Here is a 24018-nt window from a genome sequence, read left to right on the forward strand (position 1 = left end):
TGCCTTGCTTAAAATAACTATATAAGCCTACCATCAGACAAACACAGTCGAAACACAATAATACAGTCTATGTGTTTCACAGGCCCAATACAATAACACAAATGTGTGATTATGTTTAAAAAAATTAGGGGTGTATTCAGACAATAATTGTGTTTGTTTTCTCCAAAATAATCCTAGATTGTATTTTTCTTTTTTTAAATAATCGTCATAATAAAATGCACACCAAGCACTGCGTTGACAATAGCTTATTACAGCATTTTCCCCTCTGCGTTCATTTGGCTAAATATAAAAAAAATATATAAAAAAAAACAGATTTGAACAAAAATGCATAGCTATTCCACATGCATTAATAAATAATAACCTTAACTATCACATAATCTATCGACTAATAAATAATGCAGACAAATACGAGAATCGTATCAATCAAAGGGCTAAAATGAAAACGAGTCAAAGCGAAACAATATTTTCGCATTGTTTACCTTTTTCATATTGATAAACTTGACACTAAGTAAGGTAACGCTGACGTCAACAACCTATCTTAGTGTAGGGAAAAAGTAGGGAAAACAGCCCGGTGAGTGACAGTCTCAATGACCAATGGCGTTGTCTGCAGTCGATGTTCTTTAAAGAATCCACCAATATGCGTCGAGGAAGGGAGGGGGTGAGGCAATTGGGCGTCGAGGCGAAGTTAGGTTGACGAATGGCAACCAACAGACGACTACGAGTTAAAAATTGGATTATTTGATCATATGACTGGCTTTATCGTTACATGAACGGACGCGGAGCACGTTAAGGTGAAACCGCGGATGATATTTTTGATTTTGGGGGCCGCCGTTCCGTTTGGATGTGTTTCGGGAAGACCCCCGCGTATCGCGCATAGGTCGCGCGACAGATTAGCTGCGGCGTGCTGGCTTAGACCGAGTTCAAGAAATCACAAGTTGCACGCGCGAGAGGAAGACCCTTCCGCGCGATTGTTATTGCTACCCGCCGAGAAATTTGGACGTTCGGATCTCCTGTTATGACGTAGTTGGCGTTTCGTGACACATTGTTAATTCAACTGCAGTTACCTCTAATGAAAGAGGCCCTAAAGTACCTGCCTAAATAATAATAATTTCATACCAATGGATGGCAGCCACTGCATATTTGACAGATTGAGACATTTTCAATCGATTGATTTTTGTGTTTAGTTTAGTTCCATGGGACAACCAGGCTATTGAAGAACTTACCATCCATGTTTCCGATTTTTTTTATCCAGAATTTATTTGAATTATGATAAGTGGTCAGGATTTACTTATGGCTTTTGATGGTGGAAGTTACTCATCTGTCTTGAATTCAGTGTCTCGTGGAGTTGCAGTTTTTCACATTTGATATGATGTAATGTCACATCGTAAGCACCAAAGATGATGGACTTTATTGTAAAATACTGCTTCTTCATAACAAAAATAACCTGGATGCCTACGACCTGTTAAGTGAGACTGTCTTATTTATTCATAATATTATTGATTTTGCTTGTTACTTAAATATCCATATTGAGGATTTGCTGTGAATCTCCAACAGATGTTAAAACTTCATGGACACTTCTCAGAGCATCATTGGTTTCCGAAACGTCTCAATGTCGGTGGATAAAGTCAAGTTAAAAAGTTCTGTTTTTTACACATAGAAACGATTTCAGAGAAGCTGCACTGATAGTTAAAGTGTATTGAGAAAAGAATCCGGTAAAAATGGCAAGTGAATGCACCTACAGTGCTCAGTATGACACTGATGACACCTTTCGCAGTAGTAAACTCTCAGCGGACGAGCAGCGGGAACGCGCAGGATATGTGAACGGCGGCTGCGCGTCCATCTCGTCTTCTGCCTTCTTTGAGGTCATCGGCGGCGCTCTTTACCGCAGAAAGTTGGAGAAGGGTTTCGTCCAGTACCGAGAGGTGCTGGCTGAAGACAAGCGGCTTCAATCCATAGCTACCTTCCACGAGAAGAGACTCGGCAAATCTCACCACACCCTGGAGGACACATACAGACTGGTGGCCGAGCACTATTGGTGGGAAGGTTTGTCATTTTTCTCTTATGGTATTTTGTTTTAACTACCGATATATTTTATTCAAGTGTCTGTTTCGAATTAGTTTTAAGCTGGTTTTATATCTGAACTTTGAATCAAATCATCATGAAAGTAATTAGTTAATTTATTAAATTAATTTTAATATTATTAAAACATATTTAAGCATAATATGTATTCATGAGAGTTGTCGATTTCCACGAGACGTGCAACAGCGATGCAAAAATGTTTATGTAAATGAGCAGCGCAACTACCAACGTGACAGAGACCTCTAGCTATAGCATGAAATCAAATTTGACAGTTCTTCTTATTTTCTTTTTATGGAATATTGGAGTTCACTTAAATTATTTATCCGTGCACATCATTATTGTTTTTAAAATTCATGTGCCCTCGTTATCTTTAATAAAAATAAGTTCCCCTCCCTATTGCAGTGATATCTCTTTTCTGATGATGTTTACTGGAACGAAGGTGGGACAACCTGTCACTCACATGAGATCACAAGCAATTAGCAAAATACAATGATCCAATCAATTCCCAATGGACAAAATCAAGTCCCGCCCTACGTCTTTTTCTTGTTCGAAAAGCCGTTTCTCTAGGCTATGTCACAGTAGGGAAGAAAAGACTATCGCAACGTCCATTTCATGTAGACTTTAAATGTTGTCATTGTGAACTAGGCTTTAAGTTTAATTTGATTTGTTTCTAACTTGACAGGGATTTACTTTAATGTTTAAAGCCATGTATAATTAACTTTTAATTTATGAACAGGTAGGGGACTCTTCATAGCAATTGCTTTTACTAAGCAATTACTAAAATTGAAGTAAACATGGAAGTATTTATTATTATCCCATCTATAGCTGTCTTTACACTTGTAAAGTGGCACAGAGATGACATAAAATAATTTACAATTTAATTACAATCACAGGGAACAATTCATCAAGCACTCAAAAGTCACATTGTTGAGGTATGTTGCCTTTCAAACTAATCTGACCGAAAACAAGACATGCACTGATTATGATGACAGTGGCAAAAATTAAGGTGGCTCTAATGTAGCATTTCAACACAGAACTTCGAAATCGAGGAGTTGAGGTGCATTAGAGTTTGCTTTTATGCTGCATTGCATCCTTAAAGTGGATTTGGAGGTGGCAAAGATCTCCCTCAGGGCCACCTTATCTCGAGACTACTTATGATGTTTACAATTCTTAAAGGAGAACTCCGGCGCAAAATGAACCTTTGGTCTAATTACACATTGTTACCTAGTCAACCGTTATCTGAGATTTGTTTTCATGATTATCGAATGTAAATAGTTTTATCTCTAAAAACAGTTTAGCCTATAAAGCTAGTATAACGCTAGTATATTGGGCATAGTGTAATGACAAATAAAAATCGCTTGTTAATACCACTAACAAGGCTGAAAATAGACCCACACTAGCACGGTAGCATAATGAGGGTCCCTACCTTCAAACCGAAGCATTGAGAACTTTGTAAGTGTACAGACAGTTTAATAAGAAGATATTTTAAACATACAGTCAACTTCGCGTATACAGGCAGAATCCATCTTTGAAATACAGCCTTTACCAGTCGATCTACGAACGCCGATCCAAGCCTGCTGTTCGCGCTCACCTTATCACAACTTATAGCTCGTTCACATCTCACCAGCGCACTTGGATCGGCGTTCGTAGATCGACTGGTAAAGGCTGTATTTCAAAGATTGGATTCCGAGCTTTGGCTATCTTTCTCTGCCTGTGAGAAAATGAGATCTCAGATGGGCTGATCTTGAATCTCCCCCGTATGACGTCATACGGGGGAAAGGTTACCTCCCCTTTCTCTGCTTTGCCCGCCCATGAGAAAACGAGCTAGCAAGTACGAACGCGCACGCGCGATTTGAGTTTTTCCTAGAGAAATATCATGGGGTGTGAACTAGGGGTGGTGAAAAAAAATCGATTATTGATTAATCGCGAGTATGTTATGGACGAGTATGAATCGATTATTACATTTTCAAAAATCGATTTTTTATTATAAAAAAAAAAAATTTGCATTACTTTATTTTGTAAAAAATGTTATACCGGAAGTTGATCGTCACGAACGCACCCAGTTCCAGTTAGCAAGCGCGTCGTGTAACGGCAGCCAGAGCGAGTGAGAGCAGGTGTTCCGGAGACACACTGGCTGCGTGGCGGCGTCTCAGCTGCGTGGTGTGTCCGTTTTTATTTCGGCTCCCATGTTAACAGGTTAGAGCTTGCACACTGCCTGCATGAGCCGCGCGGAAAACGCGTGCATGCTAGAAATAGAACCGACGCCTATTTTTCACGCGACACGCAAGCGTGTTGGAAGCGTTTCCAGGCAAAATAGAATAGGAAACGATGTTTATGTCATTTTGTACACGAATACATATTAATAAATTACATTTTGATGTTTGAAAGTCTAGGTTTTGATATAAATTCAGATATCAATGTAATTTAAACAAATAATAATAATAATTATCGATTTTCAAATATTGCCATTATTTTTGCCTATATACAAATTTATGTCATTTTTATTTTTTTAAAAATCGAGTCCTGGTGTTCACTACAGAGGTCATAGCATAACATATGAATAAAATATCTCTTTTTTTTTTCATTTGTTTCTTATGCTCTTAACAATGTGATTACATGAAGAAGAAAAACAACTTTTGAAAAAAACGTTCTGGGCCTCAGGAGGATATAAAGATAATAGGCTACAATAACAACATAGTGTGTCTTCTGAGTGACGGTCCACCATCAGGCTAAATATAGGCTCTTTAAAGCTACACAAAATTTGTAAATGTTATTGAAATAAACAGACAGCCCACTTCCCTATTTTTCGGATTTTGGAAGATGTGTGATAACAGTTGAAATTGTTGTCATAAAGGCAAGAGGCAAGAGTTGAAATTGTTGTAGTAAGGATTAACACACCGCTAACCCAAATGTAGACTGTCCCTCTATGTCACCTAGCAAACGCCACGCTCACGCCACGCAGCCAGTCTGTCTCCGGCCTAACGAGCGTTGCTTGCTACAACACCTTGTCTTTCTAGAAGAAAATTGTCCAATTTCTACAGTATGTTGGTTCTGATCTACTTCCTAAAGGAAATAAGCCTTTCATTTATTTGTTATTGTTTAGTTCAACTTGATGAGTCACAACACAATGTGATGTATTCATTTCTGTGTTCTACAGAACATAAGCTACATAACATACAAATAATTCTGAAGTTATAACTACACGACACAGAAAGTGCTTTGAGTTGTTGTTACTCAATGAAAGAGTTAAGTAATTCAGCAGCTGACTTTTTTTAATACTGCAAACACTTTGTGGTGTATTTTCATTTACTGTTGTGAAATGGAAAATCAATAATCGCTAATCGAGAATCGTTAATAATAGAAAATCGACTGTAATCGAATCGGGACTTCAATAATCGTAATCGAATCGAATCGGGAAATCAGACAGATTAACCACCCCTAGTGTGAACGAGCGAAGCACAACAGTTGCTCAATAATTGGATGCACAAATGATCACCGAAGTATTGTTTACTTCCTTCATCCAATCCCCAGAAGGATCAATGGATTAATTTCATTTACTCTGGAAATGCACCGACACAACGCACCAAAGTTTGGCATGTCTGCGCCAAACATTTCACAGACGACTGTTTCCACAACATGGGTCAATTCAGAGCTGGGAATGCTGAACGTCTGAAACTAAAGTCTGGATCAGTACCAACTCTCTTTGGCTCATCTAACGACGTTACAAACCTCGGACAAGTCAGTCAACTAATGATCGAGCCAAGCAACACTTTCTGATGTGTAATTGTTCAAGTTCAGACGGGTAATCTTTCTCTCAAATTCGTTCAATACTGTTTATGCATCAGTAAGTCAAGCCAGTGACTAAAATATCAACTTCACATCGTTTATTTTAGTAGGATGAAAATAATCTTATTTAAATTGTGAATAAATTATATACAGAAAGCGATCAAAGAACAATCTTTCCATACAACGCGAGTTTATCTGGACACTTGCCAAACTCGTTATGAAATCAATGACGCACGTTACACTGCACAACGAAGCTCTTACTGTATTTACAGCATCGTGTTTGCATTGGTGAAAGCATTAGAGAGAGTGTAGAAACTGCGTTACAATGATAAGATCTTCATTCTCGCGATCAACAGACTGTCATCTGCTTGCTCAATGCTCATCACGGCAACATTTTATGTGATGGGAATAGATCTAAATACTTTAAAAACTTCTCACGATTCGTTAATCTCGATAGCTGTAATAGTAAACGCGTATAATAGCTGTAATAGTATTCGAGAGAGTTTCACATGTAGTACATAGCTATTTCATATGCAAGCATGTCAGCCAATCACAGCAGAGGCCGGTTACACACAGCAGACACGCCCCTTCAAACAGAGCGTTCAAATCAGAGGCTAAAATTAGGCTAGGAAAAATGCCTTTTATTTCGAAATTATGACTATTTTTGATCTAAAAAACATACTAACATTATAGGGGCAACCCAGGAAACATTATAAAATAATAAAATAACCCCATGTCAGGGGACCTTTAAGACACTTAACCTTGGGTTATTCCAGGAGCACCGAACCTGTAATTTCTGTATTAAAAGCTTTGGCTAAATGACGACTTGGTGAATTACTGAGTGGACATCATTGTTAGAGGTAAAAAAACACTGACCAAAATAATCCTTAGAACGGCTTAATAGTTCAGATCATTGTTTGAGCTCCACATTTATAGTCAAATGCCAACTAAACTTTAGATTATTTTAGCAATTGATTTTTATCAAAGGGTTTGTAGATTGCTGACAGTAATGATTCCAGACAGTATTCAGCTTTATTCAAATAGCAGTATTCAAATCTACTGTCCATTTATTTCAGAGACATTCCCCCTGGAATAGGGGTTAGTGTCTTGTGATTTGTCAGCTGATCAGTCATATAAAAGTTCATGGATCATCTCTTCTGGGGTTCAGACTCACAAACTTTAATGTAGCTCTTTAACCCCTAATCTATACCACTCCATAGTCCCCTGATAACTATTTGGAGTATGCCATATCTGTTTCTTCACTCTCTAGATGGCAAGTCAGGACTTATTGTGATGGGAGTAATAAGCTGAGCTTTTGGTGTGCTGCTTCATGTTTTAAAGGAGTCATAATGTGCAATTTTCACTTTTCCATGAGAATCAATGTATGTTATGATTGACTAACGATTATACATTGGCCGGGATGCCGATATTCAAAAGTGAAGCGTTTGTTTACCCCAGGGTTCTTAAACTAGCCAACGTGCACGCGCACTCAAATACGAGATTTCAATTTCTCCCCCGGCTTGACGTCAAGACGGGGCCGGATATACCATATATGTACACCGCAGAGGAGGCCCGCCCTGCCCCTCTCCCCCTCATATTCAGACAAGAAAGATGCAGAAACGTAGTGCACACGTGAGTTGCTCTGTGGTTGACTGTCATAATCCACATTCTAATGTTTTTTCTTTACCCAAAACTGACCAAACTACAAGGGACAAGTGGATGAAATTTATTTTTAATGACGCTGTTCCAACAACCATCTCAACTTGCTCAACGTTAGGTGCTGCGCTAAACATTTCACAAAAGAATCTTTTACAAATTTGGGGCAATATCAGGCGAAGTTGGCATCGAAGCTAAGTTTGGAAAAAGGTGCCATTCCAACAATCAGGGACTTGCCTGAATTTGAAACGGTAAGACTGTGATTTTATTACTATATTTTGTGTAACAAACAGCAACTACTAATGCGGTTAATGTATGTGATGTAAACACGGGGAATGGACTCTACGAATGCTAGCCACATCTTTCCACTTTGTTTTACACTACAGTAACGTTAGCTATTATTTAATATAATCGTATATAATATAACAATGACAACATATCATTGTATTGATTTTTTTATATAATAGATAAGGATAGATAAATTTAAAAAACAGTCAAGAATTAATAAACATAAAGAAAAACATAACGTTACATGTCTGCAGATGAAAATTATTAAATATCTAAAAAACCACAACGTCAAAAAAGGCAAAAACAACACATTATAGCAAACGTTAATCTCTATAACCACTGTAAACTGAAAATAAAGTAGACTACATCTCCGTTAATGTAATCTACATTAAATAAAAGCTAAACTTATGTGGGAGAAAATAGCGAAAAAACGTGTTAGCTCGTTACTGATGTTAATGTATGTCTCAGTCAAATAAATTGTCTTTACCATTCAGAGACATGTTGATGTAGACGTCCTTCAATTGACTGTTGTTCCTCTTCCGTTTCCAGCTCTGGTTCAGAGTCTGGCTCAAACATGAGGTACGGTTGAATCCCGTAGGTCGCGGCCAGGTCGGGTTCATTCACAATTTGCGCCATGATCTCTGTTTGGAATGATATGCTGAAGTTACCTGCGGTGTCAAGCCCCCTCCTTCCTGCCACCAATCAACGCGCCCCTCATTTGCATTATTAAAATGACCGTCCACGACAGCCAAAACCTCGCATCAGATCTCGCGAGACAATAATGCATTCAGAAATAAGGGTCAAACGAGCTCTGTGTTTATTTTTTTCCAATTTTTCTTTTTTAGAAGGGCATGAAATGACTATAATAGAGCGTGGGTATCAAAGTTAATACTACATTATGACTCCTTTAAAGGAGTCATAATGTGCAATTTTCACTTTTCCATGAGAATCAATGTATGTTATGATTGACTAACGATTATACATTGGCCGGGATGCCGATATTCAAAAGTGAAGCGTTTGTTTACCCCAGGGTTCTTAAACTAGCCAACGTGCACGCGCACTCAAATACGAGATTTCAATTTCTCCCCCGGCTTGACGTCAAGACGGGGCCGGATATACCATATATGTACACCGCAGAGGAGGCCCGCCCTGCCCCTCTCCCCCTCATATTCAGACAAGAAAGATGCAGAAACGTAGTGCACACGTGAGTTGCTCTGTGGTTGACTGTCATAATCCACATTCTAATGTTTTTTCTTTACCCAAAACTGACCAAACTACAAGGGACAAGTGGATGAAATTTATTTTTAATGACGCTGTTCCAACAACCATCTCAACTTGCTCAACGTTAGGTGCTGCGCTAAACATTTCACAAAAGAATCTTTTACAAATTTGGGGCAATATCAGGCGAAGTTGGCATCGAAGCTAAGTTTGGAAAAAGGTGCCATTCCAACAATCAGGGACTTGCCTGAATTTGAAACGGTAAGACTGTGATTTTATTACTATATTTTGTGTAACAAACAGCAACTACTAATGCGGTTAATGTATGTGATGTAAACACGGGGAATGGACTCTACGAATGCTAGCCACATCTTTCCACTTTGTTTTACACTACAGTAACGTTAGCTATTATTTAATATAATCGTATATAATATAACAATGACAACATATCATTGTATTGATTTTTTTATATAATAGATAAGGATAGATAAATTTAAAAAACAGTCAAGAATTAATAAACATAAAGAAAAACATAACGTTACATGTCTGCAGATGAAAATTATTAAATATCTAAAAAACCACAACGTCAAAAAAGGCAAAAACAACACATTATAGCAAACGTTAATCTCTATAACCACTGTAAACTGAAAATAAAGTAGACTACATCTCCGTTAATGTAATCTACATTAAATAAAAGCTAAACTTATGTGGGAGAAAATAGCGAAAAAACGTGTTAGCTCGTTACTGATGTTAATGTATGTCTCAGTCAAATAAATTGTCTTTACCATTCAGAGACATGTTGATGTAGACGTCCTTCAATTGACTGTTGTTCCTCTTCCGTTTCCAGCTCTGGTTCAGAGTCTGGCTCAAACATGAGGTACGGTTGAATCCCGTAGGTCGCGGCCAGGTCGGGTTCATTCACAATTTGCGCCATGATCTCTGTTTGGAATGATATGCTGAAGTTACCTGCGGTGTCAAGCCCCCTCCTTCCTGCCACCAATCAACGCGCCCCTCATTTGCATTATTAAAATGACCGTCCACGACAGCCAAAACCTCGCATCAGATCTCGCGAGACAATAATGCATTCAGAAATAAGGGTCAAACGAGCTCTGTGTTTATTTTTTTCCAATTTTTCTTTTTTAGAAGGGCATGAAATGACTATAATAGAGCGTGGGTATCAAAGTTAATACTACATTATGACTCCTTTAACTGAATTGCACCATGAGGGATTTCTCAATACAGCTTATTGGGGCTGCAGAACAGCTGGGTATTTTGCCCTGTGCCACAAACAAGGTGCCAAATGAATTTGTTACAAACTAGACAAACAAGTAAGCCTAATGAGGATAATAGGCCCATGTCTAATTCAAGGTTGCAGTTGTGGATCAAATTTGAAATTGCTGATGACTCGTTGATTTTGTTAGGTCATTAGCAATGTTAATTTATAAAACTGAGAGTGGAATTGATGAATGTGTATGATATGGGGATGAGTTTGTATCCTGGTATCCCAATTTTCATGTCACTATTCATTCTAATATTGTTTAAAGACAGATATTTATTTGCCATTTCCCATTCCCTCTATTTTGTTTTTACCTGGAGGATAAAATGCTACAAAAAGTATATTTTTTTTAAACTTTTTATTTTGTTTAGCCTTATTATTCATACCTGCATTCATCTTTTTTTTTAAGTAAATGCATATACATTAAAAAAATCTGTTTGCCACACTTAACCACTTTTTCCATTGGCAAGTTTCTCATTTAACTGGAGTTAACTAGTGCTATACTCTTACTCTCTGTTCAAAATTGTGCTATTTTCATTGCCACGCAAAAAATTCACTCATGAATTGAGATTCCTATACTAGCTGTCAGCTGCATAGTTTGCAGTCTTAATCGATTTTGTCTATGTAATGTGAAAGTGAAAGAGAATGGGTAATGCCCACACAGAACTGAGCTACTTGTGGAATAGGAGTGGTCTGACAGTCACAGCACTGACTTTCTTTTTTGAATATACACAGACAAATCCTTTTCTGTAATAATTTTGTAAAAATCTGTTTGTTTTTTTTAGGAATGTATTTTCAGGTCAGAGACTATGTCTTTGGCTGTGAGGAATGTCAACGCAGTCAGTCTGAGAGATCAGTGGTAAGAATGGCTTTTTAAACATATTTATCCCAGTATTCATCTTAGTCAAGAAGATTACTGTTTTGACTTTATCTTACTTTCACTTTGTCTATGTCTCTAGTGTTCTGATGTGGGACTTATCTCCAGGATGGTGGAATCACATAGTCATCAAGTCTTAACCAAACTCAATAGCCAACGGGAAGCAGGGCTCTTCTGTGACATCACGCTGAAAACTGGTGATGGCCAGTGTTTCGTCGCCCACAAAGCAGTCCTTGCTGCGGTGAGCGAGTACTTCCAGGAGTTATTTACTGAAATGGACTCAGCCACTGATGCCCAGTCACATGTTGACCTCACAGGTATGGGTGCAGTATATATTCAAGTTAAACCAGTTTCAAAATAAGTGTTTGTTCACACTTGTATTCATTTAAAATGGGCAATATTGAAATTGTGGAGCATATTTTATTCATTAAGGTGAGCCATTGTAATCTTCTCTGATTATGCTTTTGGTTGTTTAAAGTTGACTTGTTACTGGGTTCCCACAGTCATAGGAAACCTTGAATAATAGGGAATGTTAAAATTGTGATTTCCAGGACTGGATTCATAGGAAAGAATATATTTTCATGGAATTTTCTGTACTAATTATACAAAATATACTAATATAATGTATTGTTAATCTCATTCCAGCAGCAGATCCTTAACCTTTAGACTGTCATTATCCTATTTCAACACACTTATATCTTTTAATGTATCCTTCAGGGCATTAATCAATTATCATTTATGGTTCCTCATATAGATTTCAGTGAGCAGAGCCTGCTTGCTTTACTGGAGTTCTCTTACACTTCCACCCTCAATCTGAATCTGGACATCTTGACGGAGGTTTGTGCCATGGCCCGCCATCTACGCATGTGGCCTGCCCTTGAGGCTTGCTCGGCTATCAAAAGGGAGCGAGAGACTTGTCAGTTACATTCCAGAATGCACAGTACTCCTGGTGAACCAAATAAATCAATACCTGGACCTTTCAGGAGAGACCACTCCTCAGCTTCAGGAGGGAAAGTGGGACTCAAAAGGAAGAGAGAGGATAAGGAAGGAGAAGGCTCTGGGTCTTCCTGGAACATCCAAGCACAGTACAGTGAGCAGATTGTTAATAAGGTGACAGATGAACCTGAAACAGAAACCTCAAATCCTCAGTTCCTGTCCAGTTTTCAGGTTGAGGAAAATGGCTTTCCATGCAGCCCAAATCGCAGAATGAAGCTCATGGACTTTAAATCTCCATCCTGCAAGAAAAAAACGTCCTCCCACCCCACATCTTCGGTCATCTCAACATCTCCTTGCACCTCTACTCGTTCTTCCTCTCCATCACGCCGTCTGCTTCGTTCTTCACCTGGCGCTGCACTTGCTCTGCGCAGACTCCTCCCCAAAATTGACCTCTCCACTAAGAGAAAGAGGAAGTCCTCTTCTTACCGGGCATACAAGCCCCAGTGTGAATTCTCAGTGACTCCATCCCAATCTCAGGCAATTTCTTTGACCCATGATACCTCAGTAAAGGTAAAGGAGGAGTATGTGGAAGAGAAGGTATGTAACAAAGTCCCTCAGGATGAGGTGCATAGCCCCCGTGCTCAGGAGAAATACCGTCTTCTTAGCTTCCTTGGCTTGCAGAGGAAATCCTTGGTGCCTGGTCCAGAAGAACTCTCTGGTTGGGGGCAGAAAAAACGACTTAGGAAGTTAAAAGTCAGTGATTATTCACTCACAGCCCGCCGAAAACCTCGTGCACAAGGCGTCCCATTGGGATTCGGAACCAGTTTAGGGGTGCTTGCTGCCGTTAGTCCTTCTCTGTCTCTCTGTGACATGAGCAGAATGGACTTGCTGAACAGACCAGTGAAAGTAGAACTCCAAGAATCTTGGAACCAAGAAAGGTCCAAAAGGAAAAGGCATGATCCTGTGGAGCCAATTGTTAGAGCTACACGTAGCAGGTCATTGCTGCACACAGACTCCAGTGCAATCGATCGAACGCTCAGACGTCACCACAAAAATCAAGATAAAACACCTTCCCAACCTGCTCGAAGAGGTAGAGTACCAGCACACAATGCATCTCACCCTTCAAAAAGCACTATGCTCAGGATAAAACAAGAATCTTCGGACAGTGCCATCCTGCAACCTATTCACCGTCGCAATACTGTCTGCAGCCCCCAGGCAACTCCTCCTAAAGCACCAGGACGTAGGGGTCGACCACCAGCAGATCGCACAGTAAGGGTAGCCACAACAAATTCACAACACACAAAGCGGCACAAACCTGGGCGTCCCCCAACAGTCAAACCTAAGAGTTCAAAACAAATAGAAAGCAAAACAAAATGCAGCCATGCTACAGGAATTCCACAAGCAAAGCACAGCAGAACTGAAAGAGGAACACAGGTGAAGGAGAACAGAAAAATGAAGGAACATTCAAAAAGAAAGGACAGTCCTGAAGTTCAGTATGCCGTCATGAACTGGGATGCTTCCAACCATCAGCATCTTCACAGCCATCCCCTTTACAAAACGATAAAGGAAGAGCCAGCTGACCCGTTGCCCTTAACCCAGCCATTCCCAACCAGTGATTCCTCAGACCTGGGCAAGCGTCAGAGCAAACCACCCGTCAAATTGTTGGATCAAGGCTTCCTCTTTGGGTTCTGTCGGCAGCCAAGTGGCATCAAACGGGAGGAGGAGAGCATGGACATCTACCTGACTCGGTCTCTCTCTCATGGAGGTAGTTCCCATTGCGATTCATCACCTGACATGGGGAAAAGAGATCGGGTGAGGGCCAGGATTATGCCAGATCGGACTGGTCTAAATGGGCCTCACTGGTCAGGACTTGGAAACAGGCACTCACCTTTTTCCCAAAGAATTGCTATTCAAGTGAAGACAGAGAAGGATGAAAGCAGTGTGTCCCAAGGGTCACGGGTTACCCGATTTTCTAGACGCCCCCAAGTCAGCAAGAGGAGCTGTAAAGTCAAGAAAGAACCTACAAAGACAAAGGTGATAAAAGTTTTTCTTATGCTAGCATTTGGTGATGTTTATTCTTATGACAAAGGCCTGTTACGTAACTGTTTTGTAAACTTGTATGCAGTCTTGGTTGGGGAAGTAGTACTCAAATGTCAATCGTTGAAAAGAATGAAACTAAATACTAAATTTTATCTGGTAATAAACATAAAATGACACTTGCCAAAATTACAAAAAAACCATATTTATCTGTTTTGTCTTCATAGAATGTAAATAAGCTGCTTCCTCTGAGCAGCCGCCGTTCCATCCTACTGGAATCCATCCGAAGGGCACGTCTGAAACAGCAGAAGAGTCCTCACGGTCAGGCCTCCAGTGGAGCACATGCTTGCCTGCAGTGCAGAGCCACCTACAGGGACTGTGATGCCCTTATTATGCACCGGATCAAGCACATTGAAGGCAAACACTGGCCCTGCCCGGTATGTATCATGTCTCCTGAGATCCTGAAGGTGCTCCCTTCCCAGCAATGTGCCTGTCTACTGTACAAAGCTATAATAAAAGGTGGGGTAGATCTGATTAATTGCCCTTATTCTAAAAAAAGTACCATCAGAGCTGTGACAAAGCGGTTTGCACGTCCAGCGTATTGACTGAGCAGGGCAGCTTTGAATCTGGCTCGCAACATTTCTTAATTCCATTTTTTTCTTGGTCACATCATTTCAGTCTACTCTTTGCTTAATAAAATTGACAAAAGACCACAATAAAAAAGCACCACAGTCATTTAACAGTTTTCCTATCCCACTCTGGCATTGTACTTCTATATCTGGTTTCTTCCTATTTTCACATTTAATTCTCTCTTGCAGTTGTGCAGCAAGTCTTTCTTCAGACAGAAAAATGTGAGGAATCACATAAAGACACATAATCCCAAGCTCTACAAATGCCACCAGTGCATTGCTGCTCAGTGAGGTCAGTCTGTAATATGCAGACATTTCTATATTTCTGTTGATTTCCATTGTTTGTTTGTTTTTATGAGTATTTTAATTTGTCTTAAAATTTTAGGTGAAAAGCCACAGGAATAAATGAAGAGGAGCAAAGCTTTGTTTCTTTAAATATTAACGCTGTAAATACCAAGGGTCTGTGATGTAAGACAATGAGGTTGAATTTATTAATGTAAATAATGTAATGATGGTTTAAATGGTCCTTTTCCTCACAATAATTGTTGTTATTTAAGTTACTAAGCTGAGGTTGCTTTGCAATTAATACAGATGTTAAACCAGAACTTGAACCCATGGTGTTTTTCTCAGGGGGGCAGAGCCTGATGGTCAAGGTGATATATGTATAATGAGAATTGTGTAGAATGCTTTAAATTTATTACTAATGTAATTACTACAGTTGTTATTTCTATTGTTATTATGATTATTTTTTTTATAAATGGCATAATCTTGAGTGCACTTAATGTTAGCTTTGTTTTGAAACCTAAGAAAGATGCGATGGACTGGGATGTACTTGAATGATGGAGTGGAGCCAGTGGACTGCCCTAAATGTGTGGTTGTCTGGCAATGTTTTAGAAAAAACTATTAGTCAGGAATTTTTAAATGAAGGTTGGGTAAATGGAGTTAAGAGATATTGTAGAAATCACAAAATGGTTAACCTGCATTGGTGAAATGCCATTTTTTGGGTATATACAATTTTGTGAAAACATTTGTTTGACTACAGCTTTTCAAAATGAGACAGTGACTGTATCTTTTAAATAAGGGAATCCCAAAATGTCTAATGTGATTTGTTTTCTCCTTCCCTCTCTCCTTTGATAATTCCTTGTCTGAATTTTTAATGCATATCCTTCTTTAACATACAATGCAATGGACTTTAATGAAGAAGTTTTAAATGTTGAGGTGTTTTGTCTGAAAACACAAATTTAAAATGTAGAACGACCAAATAGCCATATAAATAAATTTTGCATTTTAAAGTTTACACTTTTCTTCATGTGTGCTTTTTCAGGTATTTTGGTTTGTTACACTAGTGAATGCACAAAGCAAAAATCTATAAAATGTAGAACATGTTTTTTTTTATTATATCACAATTTAATATGCATATCAGTAGTGAGTATGTAAGAAAAGTTTCACCCTATTGACTTGCATATCACCTTGAACAGCACTTAAATTGATGTTAAAACATCAAATGTCATTGTTAAAAGAATGTGAGGTTGCAGCAAAATCTGTAGCAGTTTCAGATGACTGAAATGAAGGCACCTACTGAAGATATTACACACAAACACCCGTTTGAATAGTCACACACATTATCAATATTTTTGCTGTGAAATGTATGCTAAATATTACGACAGCCTGTGAATGAATTTGTTTACCAACTTGTACACTGCAGAAAGATAAACATTTTCTCATTTGTTACATTCGGTCATGATCCATTTCCTTTAAAAGAACGGACATGACAGAATTTAAACATAAGACTTCTGATACTGCTCTTTTGTTATTATAAACACTTGAATCCATGTAGAAGAGACCCGAGCTCCAGAGGATTCTACAGCCCAGAACCAAACATTTGTTTTTTTGGGTCAAAGTCCAGAGTTGAGAGTTAGTGAGAGTTCAGACTTTGGGATGGTCATCTGCACTGTTGCAGAGAGCATGGTAAGAATCATCAGGTAGAGTGTGAACAGCCATTGCCGCCTTAAATTCGTGCAGTGGGCAGTAGACATCACTGCAGCCTGGGATTTTTTGGTCCTGTAGGTATAATCAATAACAGCTTCAAATGTGGATGGATAGACAACACAAAAAGACCAAGCCAGATTTACAAGTAAAGCAAAGAAATGCTTAATTACAAGCAACAAGTTATTGCAAATGTACAGTGTTTTAATGACAATGCTATTCAAAATAAATGCTGTTCTTCCTATTCATCAAAGTATCCTTAAAATGTATCACAGTTTCGGTAACACTTTACAATAAGGTTCATTTATTAAACATTAGTTAATGTATTATCTAACATGAACTAACCATGAGCAACACATTTGTTACTGTATTTGTTAATCTTTGTTAACGTTAGTTAATACAAATCCAGCTGTTCATTGTTTGTTCATGTTAGTTCACAGTGCATTAACTAATGTTAACAAGATTTGAATAAAGTATTAGTAAATGTTGAAATTAAGATTAACAAATGCTGAAAAAGTATTGTTCATTCTTAGTTAATGTTAACTAATGTAGTTAACTAATGAACCTTATTGTAAAGTGTTTCCACAAAAAATGTTTTCAACATTGATAAGAAATATGCACCAAATCAACAGGATCATTTGACACTGAAGACGAGTAATGACTGCTGAAAATTCAACTTTGCCATCACAGGAATACATTATATTTTAAAGTTATTAAAACAGAAAACAGTTACTTTAAATTGTTATAATGCTTGACAATATTACTGTTTTACTGTATTTGTAATCAAATAAATACAGCCTTGATGAACATAAGAGACTTCTTTCAAAAAATCATACCAACCTCAAGCTTTTAAAACTTATTAAAATGCTTTTAAAAAAGCATTTTACCTCCTGATTATTACTGTGTGAATGGTCTTACCTGGCCAATGTAAGATACTTTAACATAGTGCTGGTTAGTCTGACGGTGCTGGTACAGCTCCAGTGTGATGTCAGCTGCATACGGTGGCCATTTCATGTCAAAAACCCCCAAAGCCATGAGACATGGCATCAGGGTGGTGTCATGCACAGAGTACAGGAACAACTTTCTGTATCAACAACAAAAAAACAGCAAAAGATCTTGTTTTCAAGAGGACTTTTACACACGTGATCTCTGAGTTTGACCACTGTGAGGCAGCACCTCTCAAGTTTTGTAACTGACATTTACTGTCTGGAAATAGCAGGTAGAGAAAGTTTTGGACACTTAAGCTTTAATGTCATTGCATTGCAAGTTTAATTTTTAAATATGGATTGCAGGTGTTTTAACGAAAACATTAAAAGAAGTCAAGTGATAAAAGAAAAGATAAGCTGTTCAAAATGAAGACACCTGTCTGGATTAGAAGTTGTCCCTTGAATTTTGTCCTCAATGTTGGTTAGAAGTATGTGGAAAAGAGGACCCACGCACATCTGTAAATTCTGCCTGAGGACAAACAAAAGCAAATAAACATTTACAGAGACCTTAAACCATAAGCAACTTCTTCATACATTCTCTTCTCAAGAATCTACAGCAGGATTCATTGGCCCCTCACCTCTTACTGGGCTCATAGATATGACAGATCATATCTACAGCTCTCTGCTCTACGATACTCCTCCAGTGCTCTAGAGCTGTAGGAAGCGGCAGGCCATGGGTCTAGGATCAATAATATAACAGTACCGTATTTGAGAAACAAAGCCAAATGCAGATGCATCTGTAGAATGTATCAGCAGGGGGCACTTTACCTCTCTGGCCACCATGTCATCTCTTATGAGGATGAAGTCGATATGTTGATGAGGATCAACACCCAAGGAGCTCTGGATGCTCTGGAGGTCTGCAGCAATGTCAGGAAGCGTGGATGATTGTGCCCAACGATGACTACATTTGATGCACCACAGTCAATCACAGACACATGATGTTAAACCAGTCACAAACCAACATTGGGCATTTACACTACTATTCAAAAGTTTGGGGTCAGGAGAAGTTTTTTTTTTTTTTTTAAGAAATTTTTATTTTTATTTAGCTAGCATGATTGATGAAAAGTGACAGTAAAGACATCATTTTACAAAAGACTTCTATTTCAAATAAATGCTGTCCGTTTGAACTCAATTAATCAAAGAATCAGTTTCCACAAATATTAAGAAGCACAACTGATGTTCAACTGAGCAGCAAATCAGAATATTAGCATGATTTCTGGAGGATCATGTGACACTGAAGACTGGAGTAATGATGCTGAAAATTCAGTTTTGCCACCGCAGGAATAAATTTGAATTCATTTTAAAACATAAAACAGTTACTTTAAATTGTAATATCACAATATTATTGTTGTACTATACTTTTGATCAAATAAATGCAGCCTTGGTGAACATAAAAGACTTCTTTCAAAAACATAAACAAATCTTACCAACCCCAAACTTCTGGACGGTAGAGTATTTCAACAAAGCAAAGGTCTAATGTTTTCTGATAATAAAGTATATTGTTATTATTAGATTATTTTTTAACAAAATAAAAGTACAAACCTCAATAAATAAACAAATAATTAAAGAAAATAAAGAAGGTTAAATTATATTTAGGAACATTTAGGAATAAGTACTTCTTCAAATTCTTGGAATTTGAATCATTTTTTAATTTAAATGTATTTTATTATTATTATTATCATTATAATTATTGCCCAACTAATAATAATATTTCCCAATTAACTTTCCATTGTGAGCTATAATTCAGTATGAATGGTTATATGAAGTTTGTTTATTATCATCATTATTATTATCAAAATAAAGCAGGTTTTACCCCATATGCAGCTTGAGCAGCTTGCATCCATGATAGTTGGGATAGAGGACTTCTTTCTCTGCCTTATCAGTGAGGATGGGCACAACACCTTAGAGTGGGAGAAAATCAAACACGGAAAGGCAAACACAGGAGTATGTAAAGCTCATCTCATCCATTACTCAAGCAAACCACACAAAAAAGCGTAGCTGAGCTGCCACCTTACCTGCTTGTTCCTGTTGGAACAGTCCTGCCACCAAACACTTAGCAGACTCAATGGTGCGTACAATGTTGGTAGAGCGAATGCTGTAAATCAATGACAGATAGTCCCTCTTACTCATTTAGCTTAATGCAATTCAGAGCCATAAACATATTCATAATTTATTACATTTTTTAGTCTATTAGTTAATGTTAGTTAATCCTTTTACTAACCATGAGCAATTCATTTGTTACAGTATTTATTACTTTGTTAATGTTAATACAAATACAACTTTTCATTGTTAGTTCATGTAAGCTCAGAGCCATTAAATAATATGAATAGATTAAATTTTTTATTTTAATATTTAATTAAAGTTAAAGTTTAAAAATTAAAGTTTGTTAATTAATGTAGTTAACTAATGTTAACAAATGAAACCTTACTGTAAAGTGTTACTGTTTTTTTCTCCTCAATATGATACAATTTAAGGTGTCATTTTTGTCAGTAGCACAAATAGTGCCAAACAATATAAATATTTCAATAAAGAATCGTCAATAGCACTCACTAAACTTCTTTAGGGTTGAAAGAAGGTGTAAGAAAGGGCTCTTCCTGTATGTATTTCTTTCGTAACTTCACTCCAAGATCGTACAGCTGTTGCATGCCCACCGTGGTCAGCTGACCTGGATAAGTTCCACCCTATGGAAGCAGGAGCCAAAGTCAGTGTCATTTTTTTTTTTTAATATGACAATCTGGCACAATTTCCATCTAAACATTTAGGTATGCTAATGTTTACATGATGTCTGACACTGCCATTTACCATCAATCCACTTCATTCCAAACATCCACTCTAAAACGCTACATCTCGGAAAATGACACTATATGCCCAAAACTATGTGGACATCCAAACAGTTTGCTGAGCATTTCATTTCAAAACCATTTGGTCTTTCATTTGCTACTCTTCATAGAAAGCTTTTATTATACGTTAGAATGTGCCTGCAGAAATTTGCTCCCATTCAGGTCTGAGCTTTGTTGCAGGTCAGTCAAGTTCTTCTACACCAGACTCAATAAACCTTTTTCTTTTTCTGACCTTGCTTTGTGCACAGGGGCATTGTCACGGTGGAGCAAAAAAGGACCCTCGCCAAACTGTTACCACAAAGCTGGATGCACACAATTCTCTAGAACAGGGATGGGCAACATCAGTCCTGGAGTGCTGCTGTCCTGCAGAATTAAGCTCCAACCCTGATAAAAGCTAACCTGCATGTCCTGTAGCCTTAGTGATCCTGAAGACATTGATTAGCTTGTTCAGGTGTGATTAGGCTTGGAGCTAAACTCTGCAGGACATTAGGACTCCAGGGCCGACATTGCCATCCCTGCTCTAGAATGTGAACATATGGAGTAGCATTAATATTTGCCTGCTCTGAACACACTAAAATAGCCAAACCTATTAACTAGAAAGATTTGTGGCCCTTTTTAAACTAATGTTACCATTCAGAAGGCAAACCATAAGCTGGACCCTTTCAAATCCTGTGTGCAAAACACAGTTTCCATTGTATAAGAAAGTGCCAGATATGCATAAACACAAACCCACCGTCAATATTTTGGCCCTGTAGCTGTCCTCCACAGGAGCTGGGGGTCTGGGTCCCCCCTTCAGGTCTGTAACCGTATAGTCTATTTCTGTGTGAGCGGGCGCTTCAAGTAGCTCAGGGACCCATTGTGCCTAGGGGTGCAGAAACCATGCGTCATTCTGGATATAATTGGCATCAACATGTAGACTATTACAGACATATGACAGTGCCACTGTCACTGAGTGAAAAAGCATGCTGTTAAGACTGATGCTGACAATGATTCTGAGACATTTAAGCAATTAAGAATAATGCCACATTTGTGCATTCTCTTCTCTTTTTTGTTCCACCTTCTTTTGCATTATTATTTTTATTATCTTTAAACTATTATTCCTATTATTCAAAAGTTTCATCTATGTTTAACATTATTGTTTTTTAAACCCCCCAAAAATAACTGATCACGCCACATTGCAACTTTGGGAATTGAAGTGACACTAATCAGCTTTCTTACCTCCAACACATCTGGTATAGATTTCAGCGGCGTCCTCGCCCCATGTCGGAATAAAACTTGAATTAATTTAAGCTCGTATGGAGAGGGTTCAGCCTTATTCTTTTGAAACCAAAACGTTGACCCGAGGGCCACTGAACCCATCAGACCCACACGTGCCCACATGATGCACCTGAAAGAGACATGAACACTTGACTTGACATTTTTGAGAAGTTGACATGTCCTGTGTTGTTATACATGCTACTCCAGAAAACTGAACAGCACTTTACATATTCTTTTCTAATAAATAATGCATATAGTTGTATAACCTCAATAGTTGAAAGACTATATGGAATGTTTTGTCTTCTAAAATTCATTGGTCACAACACAGGAGCATTTGAAACGAACTTAGAGAAGCCTAAAATGTGGTTAAAATCTTAAAGAAAGGTGACCACTTATGATATATAATATCAAATACATTTTAAACTAAAATGCTGTTGATGTTTTTAAATGTGGGGTTATGGTTAGAATGTGTCAACTACACTTGTGTCATACAGATCCGCTCAACTGCAATTGTTTTCTGCTTTACAGGTCGTATTTATACTTATTAATAACATTACATTTAATTTATCACGTTGAATACATTATTCTACATTGTATACAGCTGTAGGTTGCATATTTATTTTGTTTTTGTGTAATATATATAAATAGGCTATATCAAAACGTGTCAGCATTACATTTCCATAAGTGATTCAAACAGCAACTGTATCATTCAGTAATGCTGCTGCCTGTCATATCACCAAGTTTCATACGCTCTTGCAAACTGTCAAATATCATGCACTAGTTTAAATCTATTAAGTAAAGTAAAAACATGTAGGTGCACTAGAAAAAGTGCTTTTTAAATATCACCAACCTGAAGGTTTCAGACGCGGCAAGTTAATTCCACTGGTTTTGAATTGCACTCATTCCTTTCAGTTTCAGGAAGACTGAACGTTGCATTACACCGGCTAACGGTGAGGTGCATTCTGGGATATGCAGTTTCACAGTCTACCTATTTATTCTGAGAAACAGCAGAAACACAATGCTGTAAAACTACATTTCCCATACTTATCCATGCAGAAGTAATTTACTGGCGTAATGTTCCTATGCAGAACGACGTAACATACAACGTAGCATAACAAACAGCAAATCTATGTTGTGTCCAAATACTTTTTGGGGACAGTGTTGAAATGAAACTGTCTTAACACAACTAGCATGTATACAGGATGTAAAATATTACACAATCACACAGACATATTATAACATAGCCTACCGTAGTCAGAGGGATGACATTTCGTTATGTGGGTGCGAATAAGCCTGCCTGCTCCACAACAAGCCGATTAACGCCTACATAAAAAATAGCCTTACATTAAAAGGGCAAAAAAAAAAAAAATCCAAATAGTGTGCTGTATAGGCTACGGATGCTGTAATACCCGATTGGTTTGTAATTTTATAATGTGCACCAAAATAAAACCTCCATCAAGCATTTGTAATTAGTGGTAGGATACTTTATTGTGTAGGCTACTGCAGTGCAAACAGTTCAGAGGAAATGAGACACAGTGACTGCAATCATATGTGAGAAATAAAGTGAAATAAAGCATTAACTGTCAAAGAAAGATTCTCTAGACCAACTCTAATCATCTGCCATAAATTTAAGTCTTGTTTCTAGCTACTTGTGAAAATAAAAAAGACTACATCAGGAGACTGAACAATAGGCCTAATGTTAGAATAGTCAGTGAATTATTTTCTTGAATTCTGAAACCCTCTGGCAGATATTTTGAATGACCCTTTGTGAGACTATAGATTATTTGGAATAGGCCTACTTCACGTAGGTGTACATATTACAGACTATAGACTACAGACTGATCTATGAAAGTGCTAAAGTGATTAAAAAAAAAAACCATTTGAAGAATAACAATGATTGTCTTTGGGCTAGTAATGCCATTGCATATGCTAAATTCAAATGAATAATCTTTTAATAATCTGTTTGCCCTATAGCCTTCTTTCTCTTTTCTTTTTGATCTAAAGATGTGATTTTCCAAGACACTTTCATACCTATAGCAGTCAATATTGAGGATTTGGCATTAACAGGTTAATAAGGTTAATATATAATGCCTAACGTCAGTCGCTAGTGTGACTCTTGACATCAGGGGAGTGAGGTTTTACCTGCAGTGCTCTCATTAGCTGGTCT

The 24018-nt window shown here is 37.9% G+C and overlaps 3 protein-coding genes across 3 annotated transcripts in view; 1 reads left to right on the forward strand and 2 right to left on the reverse strand.

Annotated features, from left to right (window-relative positions):
• The window catches only part of commd6 (COMM domain containing 6), an 82156-nt gene that overhangs the window by 42396 nt on the left and 15742 nt on the right, over positions 1-24018 (reverse strand). The window lies entirely within an intron of this gene.
• si:dkey-229b18.3 (uncharacterized) lies at positions 1443-16079 on the forward strand. Its single transcript, XM_056260661.1, has 7 exons — positions 1443-2043; positions 11089-11162; positions 11263-11497; positions 11935-14150; positions 14381-14590; positions 14972-15074; positions 15168-16079. Exons 1-6 carry the CDS (start codon positions 1719-1721, stop codon positions 15071-15073), a joined length of 3162 nt encoding a protein of 1053 aa, XP_056116636.1. The 5' UTR covers positions 1443-1718; the 3' UTR covers position 15074; positions 15168-16079.
• Positions 16152-22798, reverse strand: acp6 (acid phosphatase 6, lysophosphatidic). The gene is made up of 11 exons (XM_056260664.1): positions 22702-22798; positions 21813-21981; positions 21328-21456; positions 20305-20435; positions 19770-19849; positions 19568-19655; positions 18523-18655; positions 18333-18433; positions 18131-18223; positions 17687-17852; positions 16152-16843 (listed from the first exon to the last, which is right to left on the reverse strand). The coding sequence occupies exons 2-11, from the start codon at positions 21972-21974 to the stop codon at positions 16709-16711; spliced, it is 1218 nt and encodes a 405-aa protein (XP_056116639.1). The 5' UTR covers positions 21975-21981; positions 22702-22798; the 3' UTR covers positions 16152-16708.

The sequence above is a fragment of the Rhinichthys klamathensis genome, unplaced genomic scaffold (genome assembly GCF_029890125.1).
Source record: "Rhinichthys klamathensis goyatoka isolate OS25496 unplaced genomic scaffold, OSU_Roscu_1.1 h1tg000177l_1, whole genome shotgun sequence".
In the NCBI taxonomy this organism is placed as follows: domain Eukaryota; kingdom Metazoa; phylum Chordata; class Actinopteri; order Cypriniformes; family Leuciscidae; genus Rhinichthys; species Rhinichthys klamathensis.